Source organism: Sinocyclocheilus grahami, unplaced genomic scaffold, assembly GCF_001515645.1.
Source record: "Sinocyclocheilus grahami isolate Dianchi unplaced genomic scaffold, SAMN03320097.WGS_v1.1 scaffold539.1, whole genome shotgun sequence".
Taxonomy (NCBI): Eukaryota; Metazoa; Chordata; class Actinopteri; order Cypriniformes; family Cyprinidae; genus Sinocyclocheilus; species Sinocyclocheilus grahami.
The window spans coordinates 231073-258571 of NW_015505718.1; the positions used below are offsets into that span (position 1 = coordinate 231073).

General features: G+C 37.1%; 1 protein-coding gene across 1 annotated transcript in view; it reads left to right on the forward strand.

Moving 5' to 3' along the window:
- LOC107555600 (nephrocystin-4-like) overlaps positions 1-27499 on the forward strand; it is a 107628-nt gene that overhangs the window by 53375 nt on the left and 26754 nt on the right. Inside the window, exons 4-6 of the mRNA XM_016238459.1 lie at positions 2129-2299; positions 20902-21021; positions 24904-25052. Of these exons, the coding sequence (XP_016093945.1) occupies positions 2129-2299; positions 20902-21021; positions 24904-25052 (440 nt within the window). The remainder of the gene's footprint in view (positions 1-2128; positions 2300-20901; positions 21022-24903; positions 25053-27499) is intronic.

Consider the following 27499-nt stretch of genomic DNA (forward strand, 5'->3'; position numbering starts at 1 on the left):
TGTCGACTTTCCCTGTCCATTATTGTGAAACCCGTGAGACACAACAAAAACACAGCTCCGATCACAGCGTCCTCTATCCTCCTGTTGTTAATGTTGTTGTTCTTTGTTTCTGTTGTTGAACGCTGCGCACAAATGATGTCGCTGTCAACCGACTTACGTCACTTCTTAGTACACACTGTCGGTGCGAATGCAACCCTTTAAATGGTACTGGGAAATAGTTCGCACAAAATCGTCCCAGTACTTTAGTACTGTACATTTAGTTCTGGAACTAAAGCGGTGCGAAAGGCCCTATTGACTTCCATAATAGGAAAAAAAAGGAGAGAAGGAATTATTCAGCCCCCCCTTCTCTCCTTCGCTCTTTTTCTATCATGATTAATTACGGTGAGCTGAGCCTGACCAGCTCATTTATTGATTGGCTTTAATGTCTGATCCCAAGGGATCATAGCTAAACCGAGAGGAGGATCAGTTCTCCATCTTTTTTCTCTCTCGCTCTCATTTTATCAGTCATCTTTATTTTATTTCACTCCGTCTGTTTAGTTTGTGTATATGTTTGTACACGTGTACATGTTGTGAGATAAAAGCTTAATGTATTTCTTCTCTGTGTGATTATAGCTACTGATTTTAGATTCTGGAAAGTGTTTCTGGCAGCAGTGTTCAAATAAGAAATCACTCACTCTATATATAATGTATTTACTATTTGTAAATACATTTTTTATTTAAAGGGGTGGTTGATTGCGATTTCACTTGTTTAATGTTAGTTAGTATGTAATGTTGCTGTTTGATCATTAACAATATCTGCAAAGTTACGAAGCTGAAAGTTCAATGCAAACTGAGATATCGTCTTTTAACATTCTGGCAGTTTAGTGCCTACAAAAACAACTGGTAAGGGACTACAACGAGTTACTTCCCAGGTCCGTTACGTCGCTTAGACACGTGCTAGAGGCGCTTTAGCCAATCACAACACACTGGGCAAGCTAATCAATCAGAGCCCATCGTGTGTTTCTGAGGGAGGGGCTTCATAAAAGCAGGAAATGATCAGCGCGTTCAGAGGAGAAGGGACAGAGAGGTGTGGAATAAAGGTAAATGATGTGAAAAATAATGCGTTTTTTAACAAACAAAGCATTAACACATGTTAGACTGCACCCCATAAACACAATCAAGCCTATAAAAAAAACAGTCAACCACCCCTTTAAAATTGATATATTTGATCTTTTTTATATATTTAAATGTTTAAATGGTCATTTTCTGTCTTCTATAAGTTAGAGGGATCATTCAACCTAAATTTAAAATCTTACGTCGTTCCAAACCCGTAAGACCTTTGTTCATTTTCTGAACATAAATTAAGATATTTTTGATGAAATCCAAAAGCTTTCTGACCCTGCATAGACAGTAACGCAACTGATACATTCAAGGCCCAGAAACACAGTGTAGCATTTGGACCAATCAGACACACAACTTTTTGTTATAGGTAGTAAGCTACGAGAATACTTTTTGTGTGCGCAAAACAAAACAAAAAACTTTTGAAGAAATTGTTGAACAAAGTCGTTATTTTTGTTTTCTTTGTGCACAAAAAGTATTGTTGTAGCTTCATAACATTACAATTGAACCACTGATGTAAGGATCCACCCGCCAGCCCAAAAAGCGGAATCCAGCGGCCTGGTTGAAGGTTTAATGCGTATCCGGTCTTTTACTTGCGCTTCTGAATTTATCAGGACTTAGTTTCAATTTTGTCTTAACAATATCCTTACTACCTTTCTGGGCCTTGAATGTGTCAGTTGTGTTGATGAGGGGTCAGAGAGCTCTCGAATTTTCTTCCTTTTGCAAAAACATCTTAATCTTCCGAAGATGAACGAAGGTCTTACAGGTTTGGAACGACATGAGGGTGAGTAGTTAATGACATATTTTTTGGGTAAGTTGGAATAGTGGAAAAAAGTAAAAAAAAAAAGAATGCCAAAATCTTGGTTTCTGCCAAGAAATCATGACTTTAACTTATCCATCTAACCAAGTAAGTCATATTCAAAGAGCGACAGCCTGTTCTGATGACTTGAAACATCAGATGATGCTATTCGGGGACAAACTGAGAGCGAAATGTCTCTTTCTCTGTTTCTTTCTCTCTCTATTTCGCTAGATGACATCCACAGCTGTGCCCAGAGCAGCGTTTATACAGTGTGTGTGTTGGTGTGCTTGGATTATGTTTTCGGATCCTGAGGGCCCCGGAGAGAATGTGTGCCTCCACTTGCAGGGCGGTGCTCTCCCCAACCCTTGGGGTGTCATGGTCTACTCTGCAAGCACACAGCAGGTAATGATTGAACACATACAAACACACACTGGAATAATAGTAAAAATCACACGATGTGCCACTCCCATGCAGGCTGTTTTAGAGTCCTTATGCAATGCCTCTAATCAGAAGGTTGCAATTAAATTAATGGTGGCAGACTAATTATGTAATTATATGTTAAGAGCATAGTGCTAAAAGAAATCTGACTCTATTGTGGCATTAATGGCACTGATTAAGAAGGAAGACAAAATAAGGGCAGTTGGATTATATCACTCATATGTGTGGAAACTCATTTAAGTCTTACAATAGGTCAGCAATCTAAGACTTTTTTATTCTTTTTTTTTCACAAAACATTTCTTTAGTTGTTTATTTTGCATATTTATTGTAGAATAAACATTTGTTTTAGTATATAAAGTTTGGGGTCAGTCAGCTGATTGTTAATATTATTAACAAGTATTATTACAATTTAAAATATCTGTTTACTATTTTAATATATTTTAAAAGGTAAATAATTCCTTTACTGGCAAAGCTGTATTTTTAGTAGTCAAGAAACATTTTTAATTATTATTAATAGTGTTGGAAACAGTTACGCTGCTTAATATTTTTGTGGAATATGTGATACTTTTTTCAGAATTCTTTGATAGATAGAAATTTCAAAAACTGTATTTATTTAAAATAGAAATGTTATGTGATATGAATATGAGTGTTTCTTTTGATCAAGTCAATGTATCATTGCTGAATAAAATGACTCCAAACATTTGTAGAGTAGTGCACATATGCGTTTATTAGTTTATTGTAGATATTTTGAAGTCATTGGTATCTGCATGCCAAACTTCCTTTTGCAGTAATTCTTCAGCGTCACGCAGATTGTTTTGTGTCGGTTATGAGCTGCATGGGAAGCCAAACACTGTAAAGGTGTGACAAATTGTGCACTGTGGAAAATGCTGCGTGATTGAGCAGAAAGGTACAATTTGGTTGGCTTTTCTTGATGCGTTTTACTCTCAGAATAAAGCTGTTAATAGAGGAGCAACATTGTGAAAAATAAGGGGGAAAAAATCCAATAGATTTAGCTATTATGAAAAAGGATACCATGTTGCAATCATTGAATCAGACATCTGAAAGGGATAGTTCACCCAAAAATATATATTTTGTCATCATTTACTTACCCTCATGTCATTCCAAACCTGTATGAGTTTCTTTCTTATGTTGAACACAAAAGAAGGTATTTTGAAGAATGCTGCTAATCAAACAGTTGTTGGTCCCCTCTGACTTCCATAGTATTTCTTTCCCTACTATGGAAGTAAAACTGTTTGGTTCTTCAAAATTCTTCAAAATATCTTCTTTTGTGTTCAACATAAGAAAGAAACATATACAGGCTTGGAACGATATAAGGTTGAGTAAATAATGACAAAATGTGCATTGTAAGGTTTGCACATCCTTTTGGTTTTTATTCTCGATCTTAGATGGGGATTTTAAAACTTGTTATTGTACATTGCCTAGTAATTATGCTAATTTGAAAAAGGCACTTTATGTCAAAAAAGTTGCAGACAACTGAGACCCTACTAAACTAGGGTGTGTGTGGCTCATTTTGGCACTCGCGTCATTGGTCTAATCAGTCCTGAATGACATTATTACATGATGTTCTTCATTAGCTGACAATGACCCAGGCATCTTTTTACAAGGTCTCTCCTTGTTCTTGAACATTTCCTAGTCGAAGGCCAGTTTAACAGGAACAGCTCAACAAAGTGTCCAAGTTGTCCTCTTAACTGCTAGAACCATCATTACTCTTTCATTAGCCTGTTATCTGTCTCCTCTATTGTACTGATGTCATATTAAAGTCGATTAACATGATTAGGAAATTGTGGGCTGCAGTTCCTGTGGCTCTTTCACCATGGCAACTTTCCCAGGCCATTGTTAAACTAAATGCCTCATCAGTGGGGATGAATATGTTTAGATCGAATGTGTGAGGATTTCACACTCTGGAGGTCACAGCACCTGCTTGTTTGGGTTTGTGTGGACGTTGAGCTGAAAGGTTTCGTTTATGTCATATAGTAGCATAGGGGTTATTTGAAGGTCAAGTGTGTGATTTCTGTTCATCTGCTATTGGTCAGATAAACATACAGTCCTGTCCCCAAACACACTCCATTGGTTGAGCCAGTTTTGCAATGACAGGGAGCAATGTTGTGAAACCTTTTGGGAAAATCAATCTTCAGATGACTTATTTAGAATTGGTACAGAAGAAATTATTTAAATATCGAAAAATGACACACTTTGACTTTAATTAGGGATGAAAAAGAAATGGAAATGTTGAAAGTAGACAAAACTAGGTTGAGCATTTGAAAGAAATAACACAAAGTACTCAACATCTGGTTAACATTCATGAATACACTCCCTTGAAAGAAAGTTTTGCAATGTTCTCACAGACAAATTCAGGGAAATGTGTCATCAAGTTCAAGTTTTCATCTAGTGTGGAAGGAGCTTCTTGCAGCACGGCACTGAATGTGAGCCACCGGGAAACATGCTCCATCCTGAGACTTAATCAAAAGAGTCGACACAGAAATTAAACACCACTCTCAGTAGAAGGTCTGTCTTCAGTGCTGCTACATTTCCAGCCAATTGTCTTGCATTAGTCATTGAAATGCAGGCTTTTAAAGTGTTTTACAAGAATATGCTTAATCTTTTTACTGACTACTGTATAGGAAACTCAGAAGCAAAGACCAGGAGACTCTGCTGTATCTTCAGCAGGATTCTTTATTGAGTCATCAGAGTCTGACTAGGGATCTGTACATTGCGCTTAGAGACAAAGCACCTGGGAGACGAACTTTGCTTAACAGAATCATTAATCTGATGTCATCATCCTTACCTTAAATGCAAAATACAATGTACTTTCCTTTAGTTTATTCATTTGATGTTATGTGAGGACAGATCTTAAACAGATTCTTACATTTGTAATTCCAGTGTGTGCAGTGTAAATAGGCATCTAAAATTCTGGGTTCCCTTTCAGTCGGTCACTCTCGACGTCACGTCGGAGGACCGACGAAATTGGGATCTCGCTTAGAGGGACCAATCTACTTCGAGTGTAAACTAAACGAGCCAATGCAAATTGGCATGCGATTATTGCATCCAGCTGCTGCTGATCACAGCGTGAGTATAAGTAGGCAGCAGGTGCAGCGCATATTCAGCTTTTCGCTTCGGAGCCGAGCGATCATCCCAGGCCGGCCTGTCGGCGACACGGTGGAGAACGTGCCCAGCGGTTCTCCGCTGACCAGAGCAGACTGAGGCCATCAGGTACATCCTGCCGGTGTGCAGTTGCTACCGTCGCCGAGGGCGGCCCCCCTGCCACCGCCAAACAAGAGCAGAGCTCGGCGGCCACCAGCAAAGCTGTGCCGTGGAGCCGTCGCAGGGCAGCCGCCCCGCCCGTCCAGGCCCCCGCCAAACCTGGTGGCAAGCGAGAGAGCAAGAGGCCCGGAGATATGCGCTGCACCTGCTGCCTACTTATACTCACGCTGTGATCAGCAGCAGCTGGATGCAGTAATCGCATGCCAATTTGCATTGGCTCGTTTAGTTTACACTCGAAGCGAGATCCCAATTTCGTCGGTCCTCCGACGTGACGTCTCCGTTCCCTCCTTCAGGGAACGAGGGTTACATACGTAACCGAGACGTTACTCAGTTTGAAAGTCCTTTGGAATACCGTACATGTGCATCTCATGATGTACAGAACAGTTTGTTTGCTGTCTTTATTAAGATAGGAGGTTAACAATAGGAAGATCTCCCAAAGGTTTGTTTGATTCTTCTTCTTTAAAACTCTCCTCCCATAAATTTTGCGTCTGAAAGGGAAACTCCTACAAATGCATATTCAATAAGGTCAGAAGCAAAAATAACTGTCCATGCCTTTTCAGCGCTAATTCTACACTGCGCATCTTTAGTAAATCCTGACAGTACTATTTTAATACCAAAAGATGGTTTGCATTGGCCCAAACTGTTAGCATTAATAGACTTAGGCCTATTTTAAATATATACAGTTAGGTCCATATATATATTTGGACATTGACACAATTGTCATAATTTCGGCTCTGTATGCCACCAGAACATAATTAAAAATAAACAATCAAAATAAAATTGAAGTGCAGACTTTAAGCTTTAATTCCAGGGGTTGAACAAAAATATAACATAAAATGCTTAGGAATTACAACCATTTTTATACACAGTCCCCCCATTTTCAGGGGCTCAAATGTAATTGTCCAAATAAATATAATCATAAATAAAATGTTCATTTTTAATATTTTGTTGAGAATCCTTTGCAGGCAATGACTGCCTTAAGTCTAGAAATTATGGACATCCCCAGAGATTGGGTTTCCTAATTTGTGATGCTTTGCCAGGCCTTTACGGCAGCTGACTTCAGTTGTTGTTTGTTTGTGGGTCTTTCTGCCTTTAGTTTTGTCTTGAGCAAGTGAAATGCGTGCTAAATCGGGTTGAGATCAGGAGATTGACTTGGCCATTGCAGAATATTCCACTTTTTTACCTTCAAAAACTCCTGGGTTGCTTTTACTGTATGTTTTGGGACATCGTCCATTTGTACTATGAAGCACTGTCCAATCAACTTTGCTCCATTTGACTGAATCTAGGCAGAGAGCATATCCTTATACACTTCAGAATTCTTCCGGCTACTTCTGTCCCCTGTCACGTCATCACTAAACACCAGTAACCCAGTGCCACTGGAAGCCATGCATGCTCATGCCATCACACTGCTCCACCATGTTTCACAGATTATGTTTTATGCTTTGGATCACAAGCTGTTCCAAGCCGTCTCCATACTTTTTTCTTCCTATCATTCTGGTACAGGTTAATCTTAAAAGAAGTGGTCTGGCTCTTTAGTTGTTTTTTGACAAAGTCTAATCTGGCCTTGTTTGCACCTTGTGGTGAACCCTCTATATTTGCACTCGTGAAGTCTTCTCTTGATTCTAGACTTTCACAGTGACACACCTACTTCCTGGAGAGTGTTCTTCTCTTGGCAGGATGTTGTGAAAGAGTTTTTCTAGACCATGGAGAGGATTCTCTGATCATCCACCACTGTTGTCACGTGGATGTCCAGGCCTTTTTATCTTGCTGAGCTCAGCAGTGCATTCTTTTTTTCTCATCCCAAACTGTTGATTTGGCCACTCCTAATGTTCCTGCTGTCTCTCTGATGGATTTGTTTTGTTTTTGAAGCCTAACAATTGTCTGTTTCACTTGTATGGAGAGATCCTTTGACCGCTTGATGTGGGTTAGGGTTGCAAAGGGGTGGAAACTTTCCGGCAAGTTTCCGGGAACTTTCCAAAAATCCCTGGAATATTCCAAAAAATCTTGGAAATTGCTTCCAAATGCAAATGGCACACTTAGAATCAACTCAAGACCTTTTACTTATGGTCCCTTGAAAAAAAGGGGAGGTACATATAAAAAAGCTGTAATTCCTTAACCTTCACACCAATTTTGATGAGAATACCCTCAAATTAAAGCTCAGAGTGTGCACTTTAAATCCATATTCATTATATAACTGTAACTTGAATATGTTTTGGTCAGTGGCTAAAATAATAAAAAAATGTGCCTGTGTCCAAATATATTTATATTTAAATAAATAAATGTAAACGTTTTTTTTTTTGTCTTTGTTAAAGTTGCCAAGTATTATGTACTGTTTTCCCATAACCAAAATTATTAATAATTAATTTGACATTTTTGTTATGAATTGTTGTGGATCTGATCCTCAATAGTTTGAGAAGGAATTGTCATGCCCAAATGAATCACCCTTAATATGTTGGGGGGTTAATTACAAAATTAATGACTACTAATTACTTTTCCGTCACCGTCACAATCTCTGCCTTCCAATTAAAAGGGAGTTTTTGCATATCTCGCATTTCACAGTTTCAGATAGAGATCAGCTACTGGGTGAGATGTTTGGAGGTTGGGGGTCTGACCCACCAGCACGATTTCTGTAGTGCTGTGCGGGTGAAATGTGCTCCGGTCAATTTGAATGTCTCAGGCTTTGCCAAGTCATATAGTCAGGAGCAGAATGAAAGACGACAGTAGCATATGCTTGCTGCCGCCTTCTTTCACTCTTGCTTCTTTTAACTCCTCACTTGAGCTCTACCTTCTTGGGCAAAGAGGGATGAAGCTTCTGGTCTGAGGGCCAGGCACTCGGCCAAGTCTATAATTTCTCTCTCTCGCTCTCTTTTCTAAGACATGGACTCCCAGCATGCATGAATTTTCAAACACCTTACCATCTTTCTATAGCTACTTATGTCTCTGAGATTTCTTCATTAATATTGACAGATAACCTACAGCTAGTGCCATTGGTTGAGTCACGGTTGGTTGGGCAGGATGTAATGTTTTGACACTATCCAGGTGGCTTAATCATAGTTGTCTTTAGAATTTTTGTATAAAATTTACATGCTTGGCTTTAAATGCTTAAAAACAAATTTGCTAATATTTCATGAACTACCTTATAAACTTCTCCCATCTCTTCACAGCAGAAATGTGCATTGTTTTGATGCGTTCTGACTGTCAAAGAGCCTGAGCGCAAGAGAAGAGTGCAAAACACAGGCAGCGATGATCAGAATGTGTTAATTTCTCTCTTTGATGTTGGTTGTTCTATCTACTACCGATGAATGCTGATCAAACGCAAAAAGATCGCCTGTGATTTTGCCCTTTAGCCAATCGTGCACAGTATTTACCAATGCATGATTCATAATGAATGTGTAGTTTTGAGAACATCCATGCGTATTTATGAGAGCGGTTTTCGTTGTGCACATGTCAGCAGTTCGATTAGCCCGTGTGAATCATTGCCGACGTGGCAGCCTGTCCATCCGCATTATGCAGGAAGTCAATCAAGAGTTGATTGGTTCTGTCTCCGGAGATCTCGTTTCTGAGACTAAATACTTCGAAGTAGCTGATGCTGCCGATCAAACTGTATATATATATGTGTGTGTGTAATTTTTTTTTTTGTGGTTGTTTTTTAATGCAGCATTTGATGTGATTTTTGATTTCTGAGTGTAGTGAGCTGCCAGAAAGAGAGCAAGATGTGAGGTAATTGGTCATCACTTGTCTTTCTCTCCATTGTTCTGTCATATCAGGATTAATGGGAAGAAATATATTGCATTTTGGAGTTTCTCCAAAAACCTCCCAAGATTTGATTAAAAAGGTGTGAGTGAAAGTTACACATGAGGGAATAAGAGGGCGCGAAGAAAGGAGAGGAAGTGTAAATGAGAGGGAGGGTGTAAGACAGTCAGAAAGTGAGTGAGAAAGAGAGAGAGAAAGTGTGTTGGATGGGGTGATGAGTTCACACATGTAGCAGAAACAGATTGAGCATCAGACGGAGGCTTTACTGAGAGACATGTTGTTACCCAACAGTGTGGTCACCTTCACTCAGCAAGGAGACGCACAGACACATCTCTGGATGTCCTCTTTGACAGTTCCAGTACAGCAACTGTACCTGATGTGCGAGGATGTTATTTTAGTGTCTCATTTCATTTCAGAATATTTAAGCATTTTATAGCTTGCTTAAGTATCCAATACTAGTGTCTGAGTAATATAGATTTGATTTTATATAGATTTTAACACCCTGCAGCCCAAGGCTGGTTGCACACTGAAGCTAAGCAGGGCTGAGCCTGGTCAGTACCTGGATGGGAGACCTCCTGGGAAAACTAGGTTGCTGTTGGAAGAGGTGTTAGTGAGGCCAGCAGGGGGTGCTCACCCTGCAGTCTGTGTGGGTCCTAACGCCCCAGTATAGTGATGGGGAGACTATACTGTAAAAAGCACCGTCCTTCGGATGAGACGTTAAACCGAGGTCCTGACTCTCTGTGGTTATTAAAAATCCCATGGCACTTCTCGTAAAGAGTAGGGGTGTAACCCCGATGTCCTAGCCAAATTGCCCCCCTGGCCTTTGTCAATCATGGCCTCCTAATAATCCCCACCTTCAATTGATCAAAAGTGACAGTGATAAAGCTAGACATTTATAAAGCTACAAAATATTTTTATTTCAAACTAATTCTGTTCTTTTAAAATTTTTATTCATCAAAAAATCCTGGAAAGATTTATCACTGTTTCTACCAAAATATTCATCAGCAGAATAATTTTCAAAACTGATAATAAGAAATGTTTCTTCAGCACATAATCAGCATATGAGAATGATTTCTGAAGGATCATGTGACACTGAAGCAGTAATGGCTTGTGAAAATTCAACTTTGCCATCTCTAGAATCAATTACATTTTAAAATATGTAGAAAAAAGTTATTATAAATTATAAAAAAATATTTAGCAAAATTACTGTATTATTGTTTTATTTTTATTTTTTTATTTGAATAAATGTTGCCTTGATGAGTAAAAAAAATACTAAAAATGCTAAAATCTTACCGACCTCAAACCTTTAAACAGTAGCGCAGGTGGCACATTGTGGATGTGTTGTAATTTTTTGATACTGATGCAATTTAAAGATGAAATATGTCATTTTTTCATTGGAGAGTTTTACTCACGAACATGTCATTCCAAACTTGTATGACTTTTAAATGAGCTTCAAAAATTTCACAAAAAGCACATTAAAAGTATCATGAAAGTCGATTGCACACCATGTGCACTATATTGCACTATATACATTTTTTCTTTTCATTTCAAAGCAGCAGCTTTTTAATCTTTTTTTTTTTTTGCACTTAAAAAGCAAAAGCAAAAAATGCATCCTCTGGGTCAAGCAGGTTAATTAGAGTCTTTTGTCACATCTGTCTGATTATCAGACATGTTAATCATTAATGTTCCCTTCACAAACTCAAAAAACTCACCTGGTTTGATATCTGTTGTTCCAGACAGGGAGGTGAAAATCCAGCTGACAAAGCACACCAGGGTGGCTGAGAGGATGTTCTCCTTAAATAAAAATCCATCCAGAACATTTACTCAGTCAGGGTTTTGGGAAGTCACAATAGCCTGAAGCGCAAGCCCCCTCAGGCCCGTTAACCAGGGGTTTTACACTTAATGGATGGACACATCAAGGGTCTGACATTCAATAAAAAGCCAGAACATTAGAGAGCTACTCCTTGTAGATATGTGCTTTTTTGGTTTTGACTTCACTCTTAATTTTAAAGGAGAATTGATTAATGTACACTTATTTGTTCGCCCATGTCCCATAAGCACAGATGGTTTAGCACATTCTGTTAGAGTTACATCACTTCTGTTGGTGTCAAATCCCAAGCGCCCAATTTCAGACTCTCACAGGATTTCACACTTGTCAGGCTCTTATCTTATAAAAATCAGTTACCAAAAACAAGAGTGAGTCAGAAAAAGTGTCGGGTTTAACATAAGGCCGCTTATGGCCTTCTCATCCAAGCATCTGGTAATTGTGTTTGATGAGGTTTAGATCAGATAAAGGAGCACAAATGCGCAGCGTTCGTTGCAAATGAGAATCTGTCATTCAGTTTCCTCATACTTTGGCCCTGCTTACACCCACTGTTAATATCCGTCTGGGGGGATTCGATCACAGGTGGTCAGACGAGATGATTGGCAATTACATCTGGCAGTAACGTGTGTCTTTTGTGACCAGCAAGGATGCATTAAATTGATCAGTAAAGATATTGACAGTGAAGATGTGGACAGAAAATGTAGAAAGGCCAATGAAGTTATACGTGATACACAGAGCTGGGTAGATTACTTACAAATTGTAATCCGTAACTGATTGATAATTACATGACAAAATTGTAGTTATAACGTAGTCCATTAAATTTCACATTTTAGGTAACATAATCGGACTACTTTTAGATTACTTTTAGATTATTTTTGACTTATCTCGTTTATCACATTGATTGATAATCTTGTACCATATTGATATAAAAATACAACTGTTAAGAAGTGTTATTAACAACATGAAGTGCATTAAACATTATATTACGTCAAGATTTCCCAAACTGGGGTTTATGAAGGAACTGCAGGGGTGAGTTCCTTATGAGTTTAATGAAAAGCTAATAATTAAATAAACCATAAAAATGTCATTATGAAATCAATCAACATAAAACACTTTCTAAAAAAAATGAAATATTTGATTTGTTTACCCAGATGTCATGTGACCATAACCAACGACAGAAAACCGTGAACATGCAAATGCGATACTTAATTATTAAAATATTTATTTTAAAATCTCAGGGGTACTTCAACTAAATATATCAGGTGAAAAGAGAATCAGATGAGAAAAAAGTTTGTGAATTCATGAATTTGTGCATTATAATGTGTTTGAAAAACAAAAGCCTTCTAAAGACACAGAAATACATGGTTAAATAAACTACAGAGTGATCATTCAAATAAAAATTAATGTGTTCATCAGCAGTTGCAATATTGAAAAACTTTTTAAACCTGAAATGATTTTTGTAAAATGGTCGGATGCCACCTGACTAATAACTGGTCGTTGTGTGAATGTCCACAAAACTGCAAGACTTTCTGAGTGTATATAAGCAATAGGCTATTTTAGAAACGAACATTTAAAAGATGAAAAAGAGGAATTAGGGTGAATCAATAAATTATGAATAATTTATTGCTATTGTGTGAATATGTAATCATGTAATCCATAAAAAAGTAACTGTAGTCTGATTACAAGTATTTTCAAATGTAATTTAATCTAATTACAAGTACTTAATTTTGGAATTTGATTACGTAATCCAGATTACATGTAATCAGTTACTACCTGGCTCAGGTGACATACAGTGTACTATATGAAGTGGTCATATACATTTTAAATGACATCTACATTTATATTTACATTTACATTTAGTCATTTAGCAGACACTTTTATCCAAAGCAACATCTGAATCTTATTGAAATTATCAGATTGCACAATTCTTTCAATCCCTTTTAAAGGCTGATGTTAATTCTGGATATAAACCAGGTCTGTGTGTGAGGTCATTCATAGTGGCATATAGAGCTGACCTCATTATCTGACCGAGGGAATGATGTTCTGTTCACTGTGACTCTAACTTCATCTCTCACCCAGCCCAAGCCCTTTCTACCGCTGCCAGGCTTACGTGACAAATGTGATTCATTCGGTGGGTCATTCAGGCCGTCTTTACACCATGAATGCAAATGAGTATTGGCCAGATAGCCTAAGGCCCTGTCACAAATGCCACCCTGAGCCTTAGCAGTCCTCAGAGTCCACATTTCGGTGTTGTAATGCTGTGTAAACTGGGATAGTAATCCACTGTGAACAAATGTGACAACTTATGGTCTTATGGACAATGCATAGCCATTGTAAGTCCAAGCATGTGATGAAAAAGAGGGAAAAAAGTGTGTTTTAACCATGAAACATTTAATAATCCTTAGCTATTGTCATTGGTGTCATTTAGCAACTCATCTCAACCTATGACATTATTTAACACAATTAGAAACCTGTTGTGAAGGAGATACTTCAGTTTTTGCAAATATAAACAATTGAGGAGGAAATGAGTGTTTAAAGTGCTCTAATTTATATTTTATTTACTTGAATTTTAGACGATCGCATCTTGGAGACGACGGCTTCGACGCTGCAGTCTCCACGCGGCCCAGCGGTAAGTCACTCGAAATCATCACACGCTAAAATTCTCCCGCTCTCTCCCAGGGTGCAGTTTGTTTCTGTGTCATCAGAATGGCAGCGGTTTTAGAACAAACTCTGCTGTGTCCTGACTGTGATGTTGTAACGTGTCTGAGAATCTGCGCTGGACAGAATCAGAGCGGTTCTGCTGACCCGAGCACACGGGCGCCGGTTTCTGTGAGTTACGGCAGCATTGCACCATGAAAGCTTGAGAAGTCTTAGGGAGGGTTTGCAAACTGATGAAAGAGGTATTGAAGGCCAGGATGGAGAGTGTACCACTGTTCTTCAGATAGCACACTGCGTTCAGTTTTGCTTCCCAGTTCTCACAGCGACTCAAGAGGCTCATGACCTCTGTTCAGCTGCTGATACATGAGGTGTAGAAATGTACCAAGCCAACTATCAGATCAACATTTTTGGTCTGTTCATTAAAGCAGGGATGTTCAGTCCTGCTCCTGAAGGGCCAACGTGCTGCAGATTTTGGTTTCAGCCTGCCAAAAGGATTGGAGTTAAACTGAGCCGGACTGAACACACCTAATTTTAAAGGATAAGTTCTGATTTGATTTGATTTGATTTTGATTTAATTTGGTTTAGTGCAATTTAATTCAGTTTGTTTTAGTCCAGCTTTGATTTGATTTAATTGTATTTAATTTTGAGTCTATTCAATGAGTTGATTTTATTTAATACAATTAGAATTTTGATTTTATTTTAATTGATTTGATTTAATTCAGTTTTGATTTAAATTAATTTGATTTGATTCAGTGCAATGCAACTAGATTAAATTAGATTGTATACGTTTTTTTATATTTGATTTTGGTTAAGTTCTGTTTTGATTTTAATCTGTTTTGCTTTGTTTAGTTTCTACATATACACACTAACAAATGTTTTAAACTCTAAAAGAAACTGCATATGCAAAGTGCAATTAAAGTGATAACAAATATCTCCACTACCCAAGATTTTGTAAAAAAAAAAAAAGTGTTTTCAGCTGAGATCTAAAAATCTCCACTGATGGGGCTGACTGAATATGAAGTTAAAATTGAGATAAAAACAAGTATAGCGATAGACAAACATTGTATACATGGAGTTAGGTCTTTATTTTCACTTTAATGGCTGGATAAACTACCTCCATTTTCAGATGGTGTATTGCAAGTTTCCCTGTCAGTAAAAAACGATTTTGTTGGCTCACAAACACAAATGTGTTGAATCCAAATAGCTCAGACTTTCTCTCCCTTCAGTGAAGCCTGATTTAACACTTCAGCAAAACAAAAGAAAACAAAGCAGATGCTGTCAGACCTTAAGGACCCTTTAAAATATCCAGTGACACTTCCTAGGCTCCACAGCGTGGAAGGATGGATCTGGTCCACATCGATTGTGATACGGCACTAATTTAGAGGGACGCCAATTTGGAAAGGTTGATTCAAGGTTTTTTTTTCTTTTCTTCAGCGACCCTGCTGGCTGTGTTTGTTCAATAAAGCCTGAGTCCCTCACTTGGTCTGAAAAGCCTGTCAAGGCTATGGCACATCTCTCTGATTGATGGGCTGCTCCGTCTCATTCTCAAATTTTCTCTCTCTTTCACTCACACATGGAATCAGAGTGGCACGCACAGACTGGTTTAATCATTCTACATCTTTGCGAAGCATGCTTTGTTGTCTAATATCAACCACAGAGTGGGTTTCATAAATGTTTCACACACATTTAATGTGAAGTGTTTGATTTTAAGTGAATATATCACAACTGTTCCATAATCCAGTAAGCCCCGTCTATCTGTCTACGTATCTATCTGTCTATCTGTCTGTCCATCTATCATCTAAATGTGTGCGTGTTGTTTATGTTTATTAAATTATTCCGCTCTGTCATGTCGTCTGAATTTTTATTCAACTCTGTCAAGTTCGTCAAGTTTTCCTGTTGAGTGAACACTTGGTTTCCAGAAGAAATTCCATTTATTTTCTCCTTGGAGACATCCACTTAGTGCCATGAAACGTATCAAGTCTCCTTATACTTTTAAACAATTTCTACATATTTGTATATATTTAATTAATTTGCATTATTTATTTATTTGTGCTTCAAAACAAAGTCTGTAATGTTGTGATAGATATCTTGAATCTCTCTGTATTATAAATGTTTTTGAAATCCCTATGGAGAAATAAATGTGAAAAATATTGGAACCAAGCTTGAAAAAGTAGGCTTTCTCTGTTCTGCTTTATTAATGCTCGTGATTTCAAAATACAACGTTCAGCAAGCACATTTGGATATGATGTTCAGGTGTACAGTACCTTGTTGCATTTCTGACTTATGGTGCTTTAATGCACAAGTTCTGAATAATGCAGCCAGCCATCCTCACATCCCATACACTTTATTTCAGAGTTAGTGAGTTAAAATGCTTGCTTTGGATGCATGCACTCACCCTCTATTTATAGTTAATGCTTTTAAAAAAAGAGCCTTTGTCTTTCTCTCTATCTGTTTCTCTATCTCTTTTAGACACCACTATGCCTCCGTTATTGATTGTATGTTTTTTAGTATGCATGAAAGTGAGTGTATGTCAAACAAGAGCTGGTTTTGTGAATATCGACATGCATGATTTTTATTCCAACCTTGTGCCTTTTTTGTTGGCACTGTGTCTGTCAGTAGTTCTGCTGTCATGTGGATCTGTCTTTCTTTCGTCTTCCTCTGTTTTCTTACTTCTCTTTTTGTAGTGATAGGTGTAATAACTCATTGTAGTGAGAGCCATTTGTTTTTGTGTCTGCTGTCTGACAAGGATCGCAAATATTGTTGCTATTCATCAGGGCAGCACAATACTGATATCAGCACAATGTAAACCAGGGATTCCCAGCTAATATATATATATATTACAAAGTTTCAAGAGGTTCACAAACCCTCAGTTCGAAAGCCGTGGTCTAAATCCCTGTTATGCGGTCAGTTGATCAGACAGTTCTGGGCAGTGTGAGTTTCGGGGCTCGCTGTAATCATGCGTTTAGGCATTGTTGGGGTCAGCGAGTCATACATTTAAGCTGTATTGGGGTCAGTAGAGAAATGCTTTTAGGGTCTACTGGCTGCCAGTGATTTAGGCTGTATTGGAGGCAGTTGAGTCATGAGTTTAACACCACTGACCCCATCACAGTCATCCAGTCCTGTGCCACACAGATCACATCACACAGCCTGTGAATCCATCAGCCTTTCTTAAGGGCAGAGAGGTGCTTTACATCAGCAACTGATGCATGCTAAAGTCTGTACAAATCTCTGAGCATTAGCACTGGAGGAAGTCTTTCAAACAGTAATATCTGACTAAATCTGATTAAAAGTGGCACAGTTACATCACCACAGCTTTAATGTCTTCATTTAGATAAGTATCAGAGTGCTTTTTATGATTATGATATGATATGTTATTGCTTGCTGTAATACAGGGATGCAAACTTGTGACCTTTGTCTGAGTTTGGATCGCTTATGACTTTGAAATTGCAACACGCCAATCATCTCCCAAATTTGTAATGAGAATCGTTTATAATAATAAACGCTAAAATAAAAGCTCTATGGTTTAACGTTTGAAAGCAAAGAAATATGTTTGACAGAGATGAATATTAGTATTTTAATTTTACTGCTGTTCTGTAAAGTAAATGTATGATTATTTTTTATGCATTGTTTAATCTTTTAACAACAACAATGACAACATTATTATTAGAGTAAAACTGAATTAGGTCCATAAAAACAACAGGGTGAATTTAAAAATAAAAAAAAACAGTTAAAAAATATTTTCTTCTGGGGGTTTGACCTTTGACAACCATCGGGTCAAATTTTTTTTTTGATACCATTTGCAAAATAATAAAATAAATGATATATATATACATACATACAACAGTTCATTCTGGCTCTCAAATCTGATTGGTTGAGAACCGTGAGATATTGTACTGGTATCGCCACAGGAACGCCCTTTCACCGTTTGTATCACTCCACTTCCAGTATTTCTCACATCGAGTGTCATGGCGGACACCCAAATCCACTAAAATGTTAAAATAATACTGTTTTTGTGTCACGGAATGTAGTTTTAAGTGTTCTTTAGGCGAGAATGTACTTGTTTAAACTTCAAATATACGGTTTGTTAATAAAGATAACGTCTATTTGAAAATTTGCTTCGACATTTTCAGAGATGTGAGCACCAGGGCGTCAGCGGCCATTCCGCGCTCATGAACCCACCGAGAGCAGCCTCACCTCGGCCAGATCTTCTGGAATTTGCCGCTGGCTCTGAGGTCTCTATAGTGGTTAAACATGAGATATAATTCGTTTTGGGTAAATCTGACGGGCAGTCTTTGGTCTCATTAATCTATTATTTGTTCCAGAGCAAATAGTTTCGGCTGAAGGCAAAATCTCATCACGTTATATTTGATGTAACTTTAATGCTGTATATTAGAGCATGGCTTTTATGATGGCTGTTGTTGTTTATTATTCAATAAATAATATTTTAAATACAGTAGTATTTAGTATTGGGAAACAGTGTGCGTGTGTTCGTGATGGTGATTTTTGTGACATTGTTCTACCATTAGATGGCGACAAGTGACTGTTTTACGAGTCAGCATTTAAGGCTTTTATATTGAAAGAGACTAAAACGGAAGTTATTTTTACTTTTAATACCAGCTTGTAAGACACAGTTAACAAATACACGGATCAGCGCTGTTATCGGAAATTGTCAGCGGACATTGAAACTAATTCAATTCAATTCAAGTTTATTTGAATAGCGCTTTTCACGATACAAATCATTGCAAAGCAACTTTACAGCAAATTAAGTTTCTACAATATTTAGTGGTAGCTTATCAGAAACTAATGTTTTATTGTGAAGATGAGATTAATCTTAAGAATGAATGCTGTATCAGGTGCAGGTAATCACACTCGCTCAGTCCATCTCTCTCTCACAAAACTCTACATGATACAGTGAGCTTTTAATTAAGGAATACAATAGGTTTTTAATGAAGCAACTCAGCGTTCCTTCGTTACTAGTTCTAAAGTGACGTTTTCGAATTAGTAACGGAGGCTTCAGCTCAGCTGTTAAACTGTCAAACTGAGATTTGAATATGTGGCGGAAGGAAGTAGTTCCGCACAAAAGGGTTTTTAAAGACAGTCCGTTGTTGAGTTTCATTTATATACACAGGTGCATCTCAATAAATTAGAATGTCATGGAAAACTTAATTTATTTCAGTAATTCAACTCAAATTGTGAAACTCGTGTATTAAATAAATTCAATGCACACAGACTGAAGTAGTTTAAGTCTTTGGTTCTTTTAATTGTGATGATTTTGGCTCACATTTAACAAAAACCCACCAATTCACTATCTCAACAAATTAGAATAGTGTGGGCAGGTGCCAAATCCTGCTTGAAAATGAAATCAGCATCTTCAAAAAGCTGGTCAGCAGAAGGAAGCATGAAGTGCTCCAAAATTTCAGTGACTTTGGTTTTCAAAAAACACAATGGACCAACACCAGCAGATGACATTGCACCCCAAATCATCACAGATTGTGGAAACTTAACACTGGACTTTAAGCAACTTGGGCTATGAGCTTCTCCACCCTTCCTCCAGACTCTAGGACCTTGGTTTCCAAATGAAATACAAAACTTGCTCTCATCTGAAAAGAGGACTTTAGACCACTGGGCAACAGTCCAGCTCTTCTTTTCCTTAGCCCAGGTAAGACCTTCTGACGTTGTCTGTGGTTCAGGAGTGGCTTAACAAGAGGAATACGACAACTGTAGCCAAATTACTTGACACGTCTGTGTGTGGTGGCTCTTGATGCCTTGACCCCAGCCTCAGTCCATTCCTTGTGAAGTTCACTCAAATTCTTGAATCGATTTTGCTTGACAATCCTCATAAGGCTGCGGTTCTCTCGGTTGGTTGTGCATCTTTTTCTTCCACACTTTTTCCTTCCACTCAACTTTCTGTTAACATGCTTGGATACAGCACTCTGTGAACAGCCAGCTTCTTTGGCAATGAATGTTTGTGGCTTACCCTCCTTGTGAAGGGTGTCAATGATTGTCTTCTGGACAACTGTCAGATCAGCAGTCTTCCCCATGATTGTGTAGCCTAGTGAAAAAAACCGAGAGACCATTTTGAAGGCTCAGGAAACCTTTGCAGGTGTTTTGAGTTGATTAGCTGATTGGCATGTCACCATATTCTAATTTGTTGAGATAGTGAATTGGTGGGTTTTTGTTAAATGTGAGCCAAAATCATCACAATTAAAAGAACCAAAGACTTAAACTACTTCAGTCTGTGTGCACTGAATTTATTTAATACACGAGTTTCACAATTTGAGTTGAATTACTGAAATAAATGAACTTTTCCACGACATTCTAATTTATTGAGATGCACCTGTATACACTCGTATATACATATATATATATCATTTTGTGAATGGTATCAAAGAAATGCAAGAAAATGCATTTGTGACGATAATTAGTTAAAAAAACACAATATAAAATTTTTTGAAGAAGAAGAATTTACGTTTTCACAACAAAGACAGTTTGCAGATATATTTGTCTGTCTTCTACTAAAATTAAGAGTAAAACTGATTAAAATTAATGAACATGTCATGTCAAAATACTGGAAATTTAAAGAATATTTTTGTCCAAAGACAAAACCCGAGACTAAAAACTGCATATTAGAAACTCAACAGCTGAGATGAGTAATATCAGACTCTCATAGAGGCAGAAATCGATGACTGCATCAGAAGTGCAGAAAGTGTATTGGTGTTGATGTATAATGTTACTTTTGACAACAATAGAGACTCAAATTAGGAGCGTGAGGCAAACAGGAATGGTGAAAGGCTCAAAGTGAAGAAAAAGAAATTAGGTCTTGTATGAAAACATGTGCGTAGCAGCACCCAAAGCTGGATCTGTCACATTTATACCTAAACAGGTTTCTAATTTCATCCTGCTGATGTGTTGGCTTTATGTGCCAACTGCGGGGGATTGCCACATCGTTAGATGCTTCGGCCTGTTGTTTTGTACGATAAATATGTATTAATTTTTTTTTCTTTTTTCTCCTTTCTCTTGTTCTGTTGTTCAGCTGTCTCTCTCTCAGCTGGTTGCGACTTCACGCTACTCGACCATGAGCCACACGGTGGGGTCTCCATGGCAACAACAGCTCCACTCTTTGCTTTCTCCCTCCCCGATGGCATCGGCCCACCAGCTGTCACATGTCATAAGTTTTCCACCCACATACACACACACACACACACACACACTCAACACGAACACACAAATGTATATATGCTCTTTTAAAACAAAGCACAGAGATACATTCATGCAAAGGAATAAAACGCCTACACTCAAAACATATGGCATAGAAAAAAAACACAACACCTGCATTGTACACACCTGTACACCACAAAACCCAAACCGAACCTGTTGAGAGCAGCATTAAGGAATTTCATACTAAAATTAGTTTTTAACATGTTAGAACTACAATTGTTCAATACCATTTTGCAGGCTAAAAACTTTGTATCAAACTGCAGAACTTCTTAGAGCACCATTAACTGTCCCATCGTTTTGACAAAATTAGCTGCACCATTATAATGTTTCATGCTTGCGTAAGATCTACTGTAAGTGCCAGTTTGACTTTTTCTTTACCGCAAAAACTGGAGAGATAAACCAGAACTTTAAAATTTGATCTGGTTCGGCGAGTGTATGTCACTAAATTGGAAAATCATGCAAATGAGATTAAGGTGACTGCAGCTCCACACTCATAATATATCCATCAGTGGTCCAGCGGATTTGTTCACTTGAGCTCTGAAGTACATTTAAATGATTCATGATTCACATGATGATCAACATTTTATGTACCGCAAGACTTTTCCACTGTCAGGCTTTACGTTTTCTTGATGATACACAAGAGTTGGCATCGACATGATACTGCTTTTGTAGGTAAACAATGGAGCGAGTGCATTATGGAGGAGGATCACATTATATAGAAAGTTAAAAGTTTCCAGAGTAGCTACAAAGAAAATTTATTCAGATAATATTATATAATTTAAGTTAAATGAAAATTTGCTGAAAATGTATTCACCCTTAGGCCATCCAAGATGTAGATGAATTTGTTTCTTCATCAGAACAGATTTGGAGAAATGTAGCATTACATCACATGTGAATGGGTGCTGTCAGAATAAGAGTCCAAACTGCGGATAAAACATCGCAATGATCCACAAGTAATCCATGTGACTCCAGTCTATCAGTTAACGTCTAGTGAAGTGAAAAGCTGTGTGTTTTGTAATAAACAAATGTATAATTAAGGCATTTTAACTTTAAACTGTCTCTTCAGGCCAGAATCCATAATAGCACTTTCTCTATTGAAAAAGTCCATCCTCTGTTGCCCTCTCACATTAAAATCCATTGACATATTTGTTTAGAGCTGTATTGAACTGTTTTCTCTAGTAATCGGTGCATGATCAGTGCATATTTCTCTTCTGATTCAGACAAGATGCCTTTTATCACTGGAGAAAGCAATATTATGGATACTGGACTCTTAGCTGAAAACAATAGTTTGAAGTTAAAAATGTCTTGATGGATTTGTTTATTACAAACAAAGCTTTTACTGGAGTCGTATGGATTACTTGTGGATTATTTTGATGTTTTTATAAGCTGTTTTAACTATCATTCTGACGGCACCCATTCACTGCAGTGAATTCGTTGATGAACAATTGATGCAATACTGAATTTAAAGAAACAAATGGACCTTTAATTAGTGTAATGTACCTTGTTGTTTAAAAAATATTGTGTATTATACTATAAAACCATTAGTGCTTTATTACAGTTGTTCCACAGCAACATCAGCTAGCCATGCTGAGAAAACTGGGCTGGGAACGGTTTGTAATGGTAATGTGATTTTGTTATTTTAATGGAAATACAGTGCAGATACAGCCTGTATAGAGTGGGAACATGTCACACATTTTCACAAAGCTATCCACAGATATTATGCTAATCGTGTGTGGGAGCATGTATGTTTATGCCGTTGCCTTTAGTCATGCGGTGCATTTGACTATATGATAGTCTGTAAATAAACATACAAAGTGCTTTGTTACCGCCTCCACAGTTGTTTAAGGCTGTTTGTGCCACACATGGGCTCTTCTGCTGAGATTAGGGAGGATATTTCTGCTATGCTCAACTTCCTGCATGTCATTTCTGGGTGATTCTGGGATGGTGTTAAATTATTCTCTGTGCATTTTTTTCTGTCTATGAATCTCCTGTTCCTATCTTCAAGTTAGAATTTTAAATTATTTTTGGATTTGGTTTTAGCTGACTTAAAAATATCAGTCTGTGTGGACAAAGATTTGTGAACATCCTGAGCTGTACCATTTTTAAAACACAAATGCAGAATGTTAGAATTCACTTGCAATTTGGCTGAAGTGTTACGGTGGCATTTTTAAGTATACTACATAGCATGTGTATATGTGTGTATAGTGTGCATGATTGAATGTGATTTTTTTATGCATTAACCAGCATGCCACATGTACATATAATGAGGATTGCTACCACACAAGCAATTCATCAAAAGTGGGCAGTAACATTATAAATGTGATACAAAGAGCTAAAGTTTGCCAGAAACGTACAAGCTTATAGATAAATGTATCGTACAGTACTGTAAGTCTGTTATGCTCACCAATGCTGCATTTATTTGATCCAAAATACAGTATAAACAGTAATATTGTGAGTAGGGCTGTCAAATCGATTAATCGCGATTAATCGCATCCAAAATAAAAGTTTGTTTACTGTATATGTATATATAAAAACCCATACATACGTGTGTGTGTGTGTGTGTGTGTGTATTCATATTTATTATTTATGATTATAATTTATGATAATATGATTTATATTGCATATAAATATAAATATATATTAAAAATATTTCTTAAACATATACATGTATTTTGATCAATTTAATGCATCCTTGCTTAAATAAAAGGGGGGGAAATAAATTCTGCCCACAAGTTTTTGAACAGTACTGTATGTTAGTGAAACTTGTTAATTTCATTCATTCATTCTCGTTCATTAAATCCTTTTAGTAAAGGTGTTTGTAAGGAGTAGCCTTACATAGCCATACTTGGCATGAAGTATTTTGTTTTGTTTGTCTGTCGTTTAGGAGTAGGTTTATGTAATATGATTTATCTAATATTCCACATTATTAGACCACTGAGGAAAAATGCAAATAATTCCAAATAATAGCACAACAATATTGTTTTACGTTAAGCTATTCAGCTGTCAAGAAAAACTATAAAGAAAAAATGAGTCATTATTTCACAGACATAATAATGCAACAAAATATGCATTTCTATTTGTGGTAAGTTAGTAGTCTGAAACTACACTATCTTATATTTGATTTGATGTCACTAAGCTTGAAAACTTAGAGAAATGAGTGCGTCTTCAAAAGAAACAAGTTTTGTTTCCAGGCAAAAAACAAAAGTGCACCAGTAAAGTAAAGCCAGCCAGTCAGTCAGATTAAAGTTTGCCTGATTGAGAAAATACTTGCCAATATTTTTAGCAATATAAATCAGACGGTCAGTGAACAGACTGTTTGTGGCCTATGGGTGTGCTGTCTGAAGGAGTATAGAATATGCTGCAGTTGGTTTTTGATCAAGTCCTTGTGGAAGAGTCGTGTCTTCAGGCATTTCAAAAAGAACTTGAAGTTCTTGTAGAGTGTTTGGTTGTTAGGTTTCTGTTGGCTGTGGTATGTTATTTTTTTTGTGAAAGATTCCAATAATTAACTTTCCTAACTGATTTCGTCTCTGATCTGTTGACCTCTTTGTTGTCTTAACATTCTCATCTGCTTCCTAAACATATGTTATTACCCTCAAACATGGATATTTTTTGAGATTCTTTTTAGATTTGCTGATGAAATATTCTCAGTATTTTTCAGAGTCCTCACAGAGAGAGATAATCATATACTGAAGATTTATGAGCCAAAACTTCATCAAAGCCTCTGGGTTTTTTGTATTGCAGGATCTGCTGCTGAACTTCAGTCCAAAATGATTCTTGAATTTGTCTGTTTTTCTCTCTTTCTGCCTATGTGTGTTGATTTAAATTGAATCAGGAGCGTCCAGTTGCCGGCAGCATAGCTCATCTGGAGCTGAGTGTGCAGGAGAGAGAGGGAAACAGAAGTGAGGAAGAGGATGAGATGCAGGAGCTGACCTTCACTCCGGTGCACGCCCCTGTCATCACCCTCGGAACACACTCTGCTGGGTGAGAACCATACAGTCACACTAACAAATAAATCAGTTATACAGTGGCCATATTCTTCACTTTTGTAGTGATGTTTATTTTTTTCTCAGAAGTCCACTTATGTTCCTGGCACCAAACCAGCCTTAGGTTTATGCCTATTTTCCTTTTTATAATTTTCTTGACTGCATTTGTTTCTGTACTGTTTTAATTCTTAGAAATGTAAGTGCAGGTACACTAAGTGTTAGCAGAGGTTAATGTTGTTCAACTAGGGGCCAAGTTGCTGAACATTGAATAGATGTTGAGATGTAAACACAGATATTATGATATGCTCATAGTTCTGACATCAACCAAAATTTTAAGATAAATATCTTTAGACTGATAGATGGTAGGTGATGGATGAATGGATCACTACATGAACAGATAGATAGATAGATAGATAGATAGGGCTGTGGGACATGAGCAGGACAGTTTTATGGCGAATGGCTTAAATTATTTAAATTTATGGGCTCGAACGACATGAATCCAAAAGCATGGTCACAATGTAACATTTGCCTGCTAACAAATTATTTCTCTTGTAAACAAAGCTTTGTGTTGTAATACTCACATAAAATGTTTCATGATATGAGCAGCAGTGTGTTTTGCCCCACGCGCCGCAGTTACGTTTGGGATCATTTTATTTTAAATGCCGATAATGTCAATTGCAAACATTGCGATTGTTTTTTAAAATACAGTAACGAGCACCATGAAACCATTCAAAAAGGCACATTCAGAGGTCTTTGTTACAGGATATAAAACAGCCAACAAAGTAAAATTATCCCAAACTACAGTGCGCTCTCTTAATTTTATCAAATGATCATTGTCATCTATTCATAGCCTTTTATTTAAACTAAAAACCCTTTCATTGTGGTGAGAAAGCTGGCGTTTTGAGTTGCATTTGCATTACCTGTCATGCCGGTAACTATCCCACTGCAATAGATGTATTTTGCAGTATTGAGGTTAACAATTAATCAATTAATTGAGTGTTAATTTAAATGACAATCGATCATGGGAATGATTGAAAATTTGCATGCCTATTATAGACTTTATGTATACAGACAAGCTGATGGATGATGGATAGATGGATGGATGGATAGACAGATAGAGAGATAGAGCATTGTCTTTAGAACACTCTGTATCCCCATCATGCACAAATTTGCTGTTTTCTCTAATGCCAGTTTCTCTTTTGCCATTGCTCAATTTTCAAGACACCAGCACATTTGTTTATGTCATGTTTATTTTAGCTGAAATATTTCAGGGCCCTGTCTGTTTTTATATGTAGACTTGTACTGTCCTTTAAAAATGGCAACCGTTTTGCTGAAGCCGTGAGTTGAGATGGCCATTTAGAGTCTGTCGGAGTGCAGAGTTGTCATTCAGGAGCTGTTCGGTGTCAGTGCATCATCTGATTCTGACCAAAGACAGTTGACAGGTCAACATTATTTACATCTGGAACTGCAGACTCACACAGTACAAAGAACCAACTTATGTAGCATGAAACTTTATTTAAAATGAGAACTCTAATTTGAGTCAGTTGTCATATCTGATTGAGACCTATGAAATTAAAATTGAAGTCTGAATACTAAACCAGCTGGAATGAATTAAGTTCTTGCATTTAGACTGGAGGTGAATTCAAATTATATTTTTTCTATGTGAGGGACCTTAATTTGGTCAGATTTTTTATGCCTGTATTTTATGAAGAGCTCAGACTATCACAGGCAAGGACAGAAGTCCTTTTGATTTCCTGAGACATTATGATAAAACATTTATATAATACATCTCTTGACTCTTGTTCTGAGGGTTTTAAATGAGTTGCTGGTTTTGAGTCCAATTCCCCCTGGTCAGTTGTCATTATGAGAAACCAATTGTCATTGCAGGTCAGTTTTGCAATCAGGTTGTTAATAACTAGGACTATCCATGCAATTTGGATTGAAATTATATATATATATATATATAATAATTTAATCTTGCCCACCAAACTCAATTATGATATTGAACATTATCCTATAATTTATAAATTGTATTATTTATTTATTATTGAACATTATTCTATAACTGGCCCATATGTGGGCTGTATGGGCCAGTTATAGAATAATGTTCAATAATAAATAAATAAAATGTATAAATTAAATATTAATTAAATTTAAAAAAGTAAATAAATTAAAATAGAAAAAAAATAATATTTAAAAATTACATACATAAAGTCTCCTGTTATCATGTTTATTCAGTAACTTTGTCTGCCACAATAATTATCTTCATTTGGGGGCTTTTCTCAGGAAATATTGATAGTGCTAATTAACTTGATTTGTATTAAAGGGGTCATATGATGCTTTTTTAAAGATCATTATTTTGTGTATTTGGTGTAACAGAATATGTTGACATGCTTTAATGTTCAAAAAACACATTATTTTTCAAATACTGTACATTATTGTAGG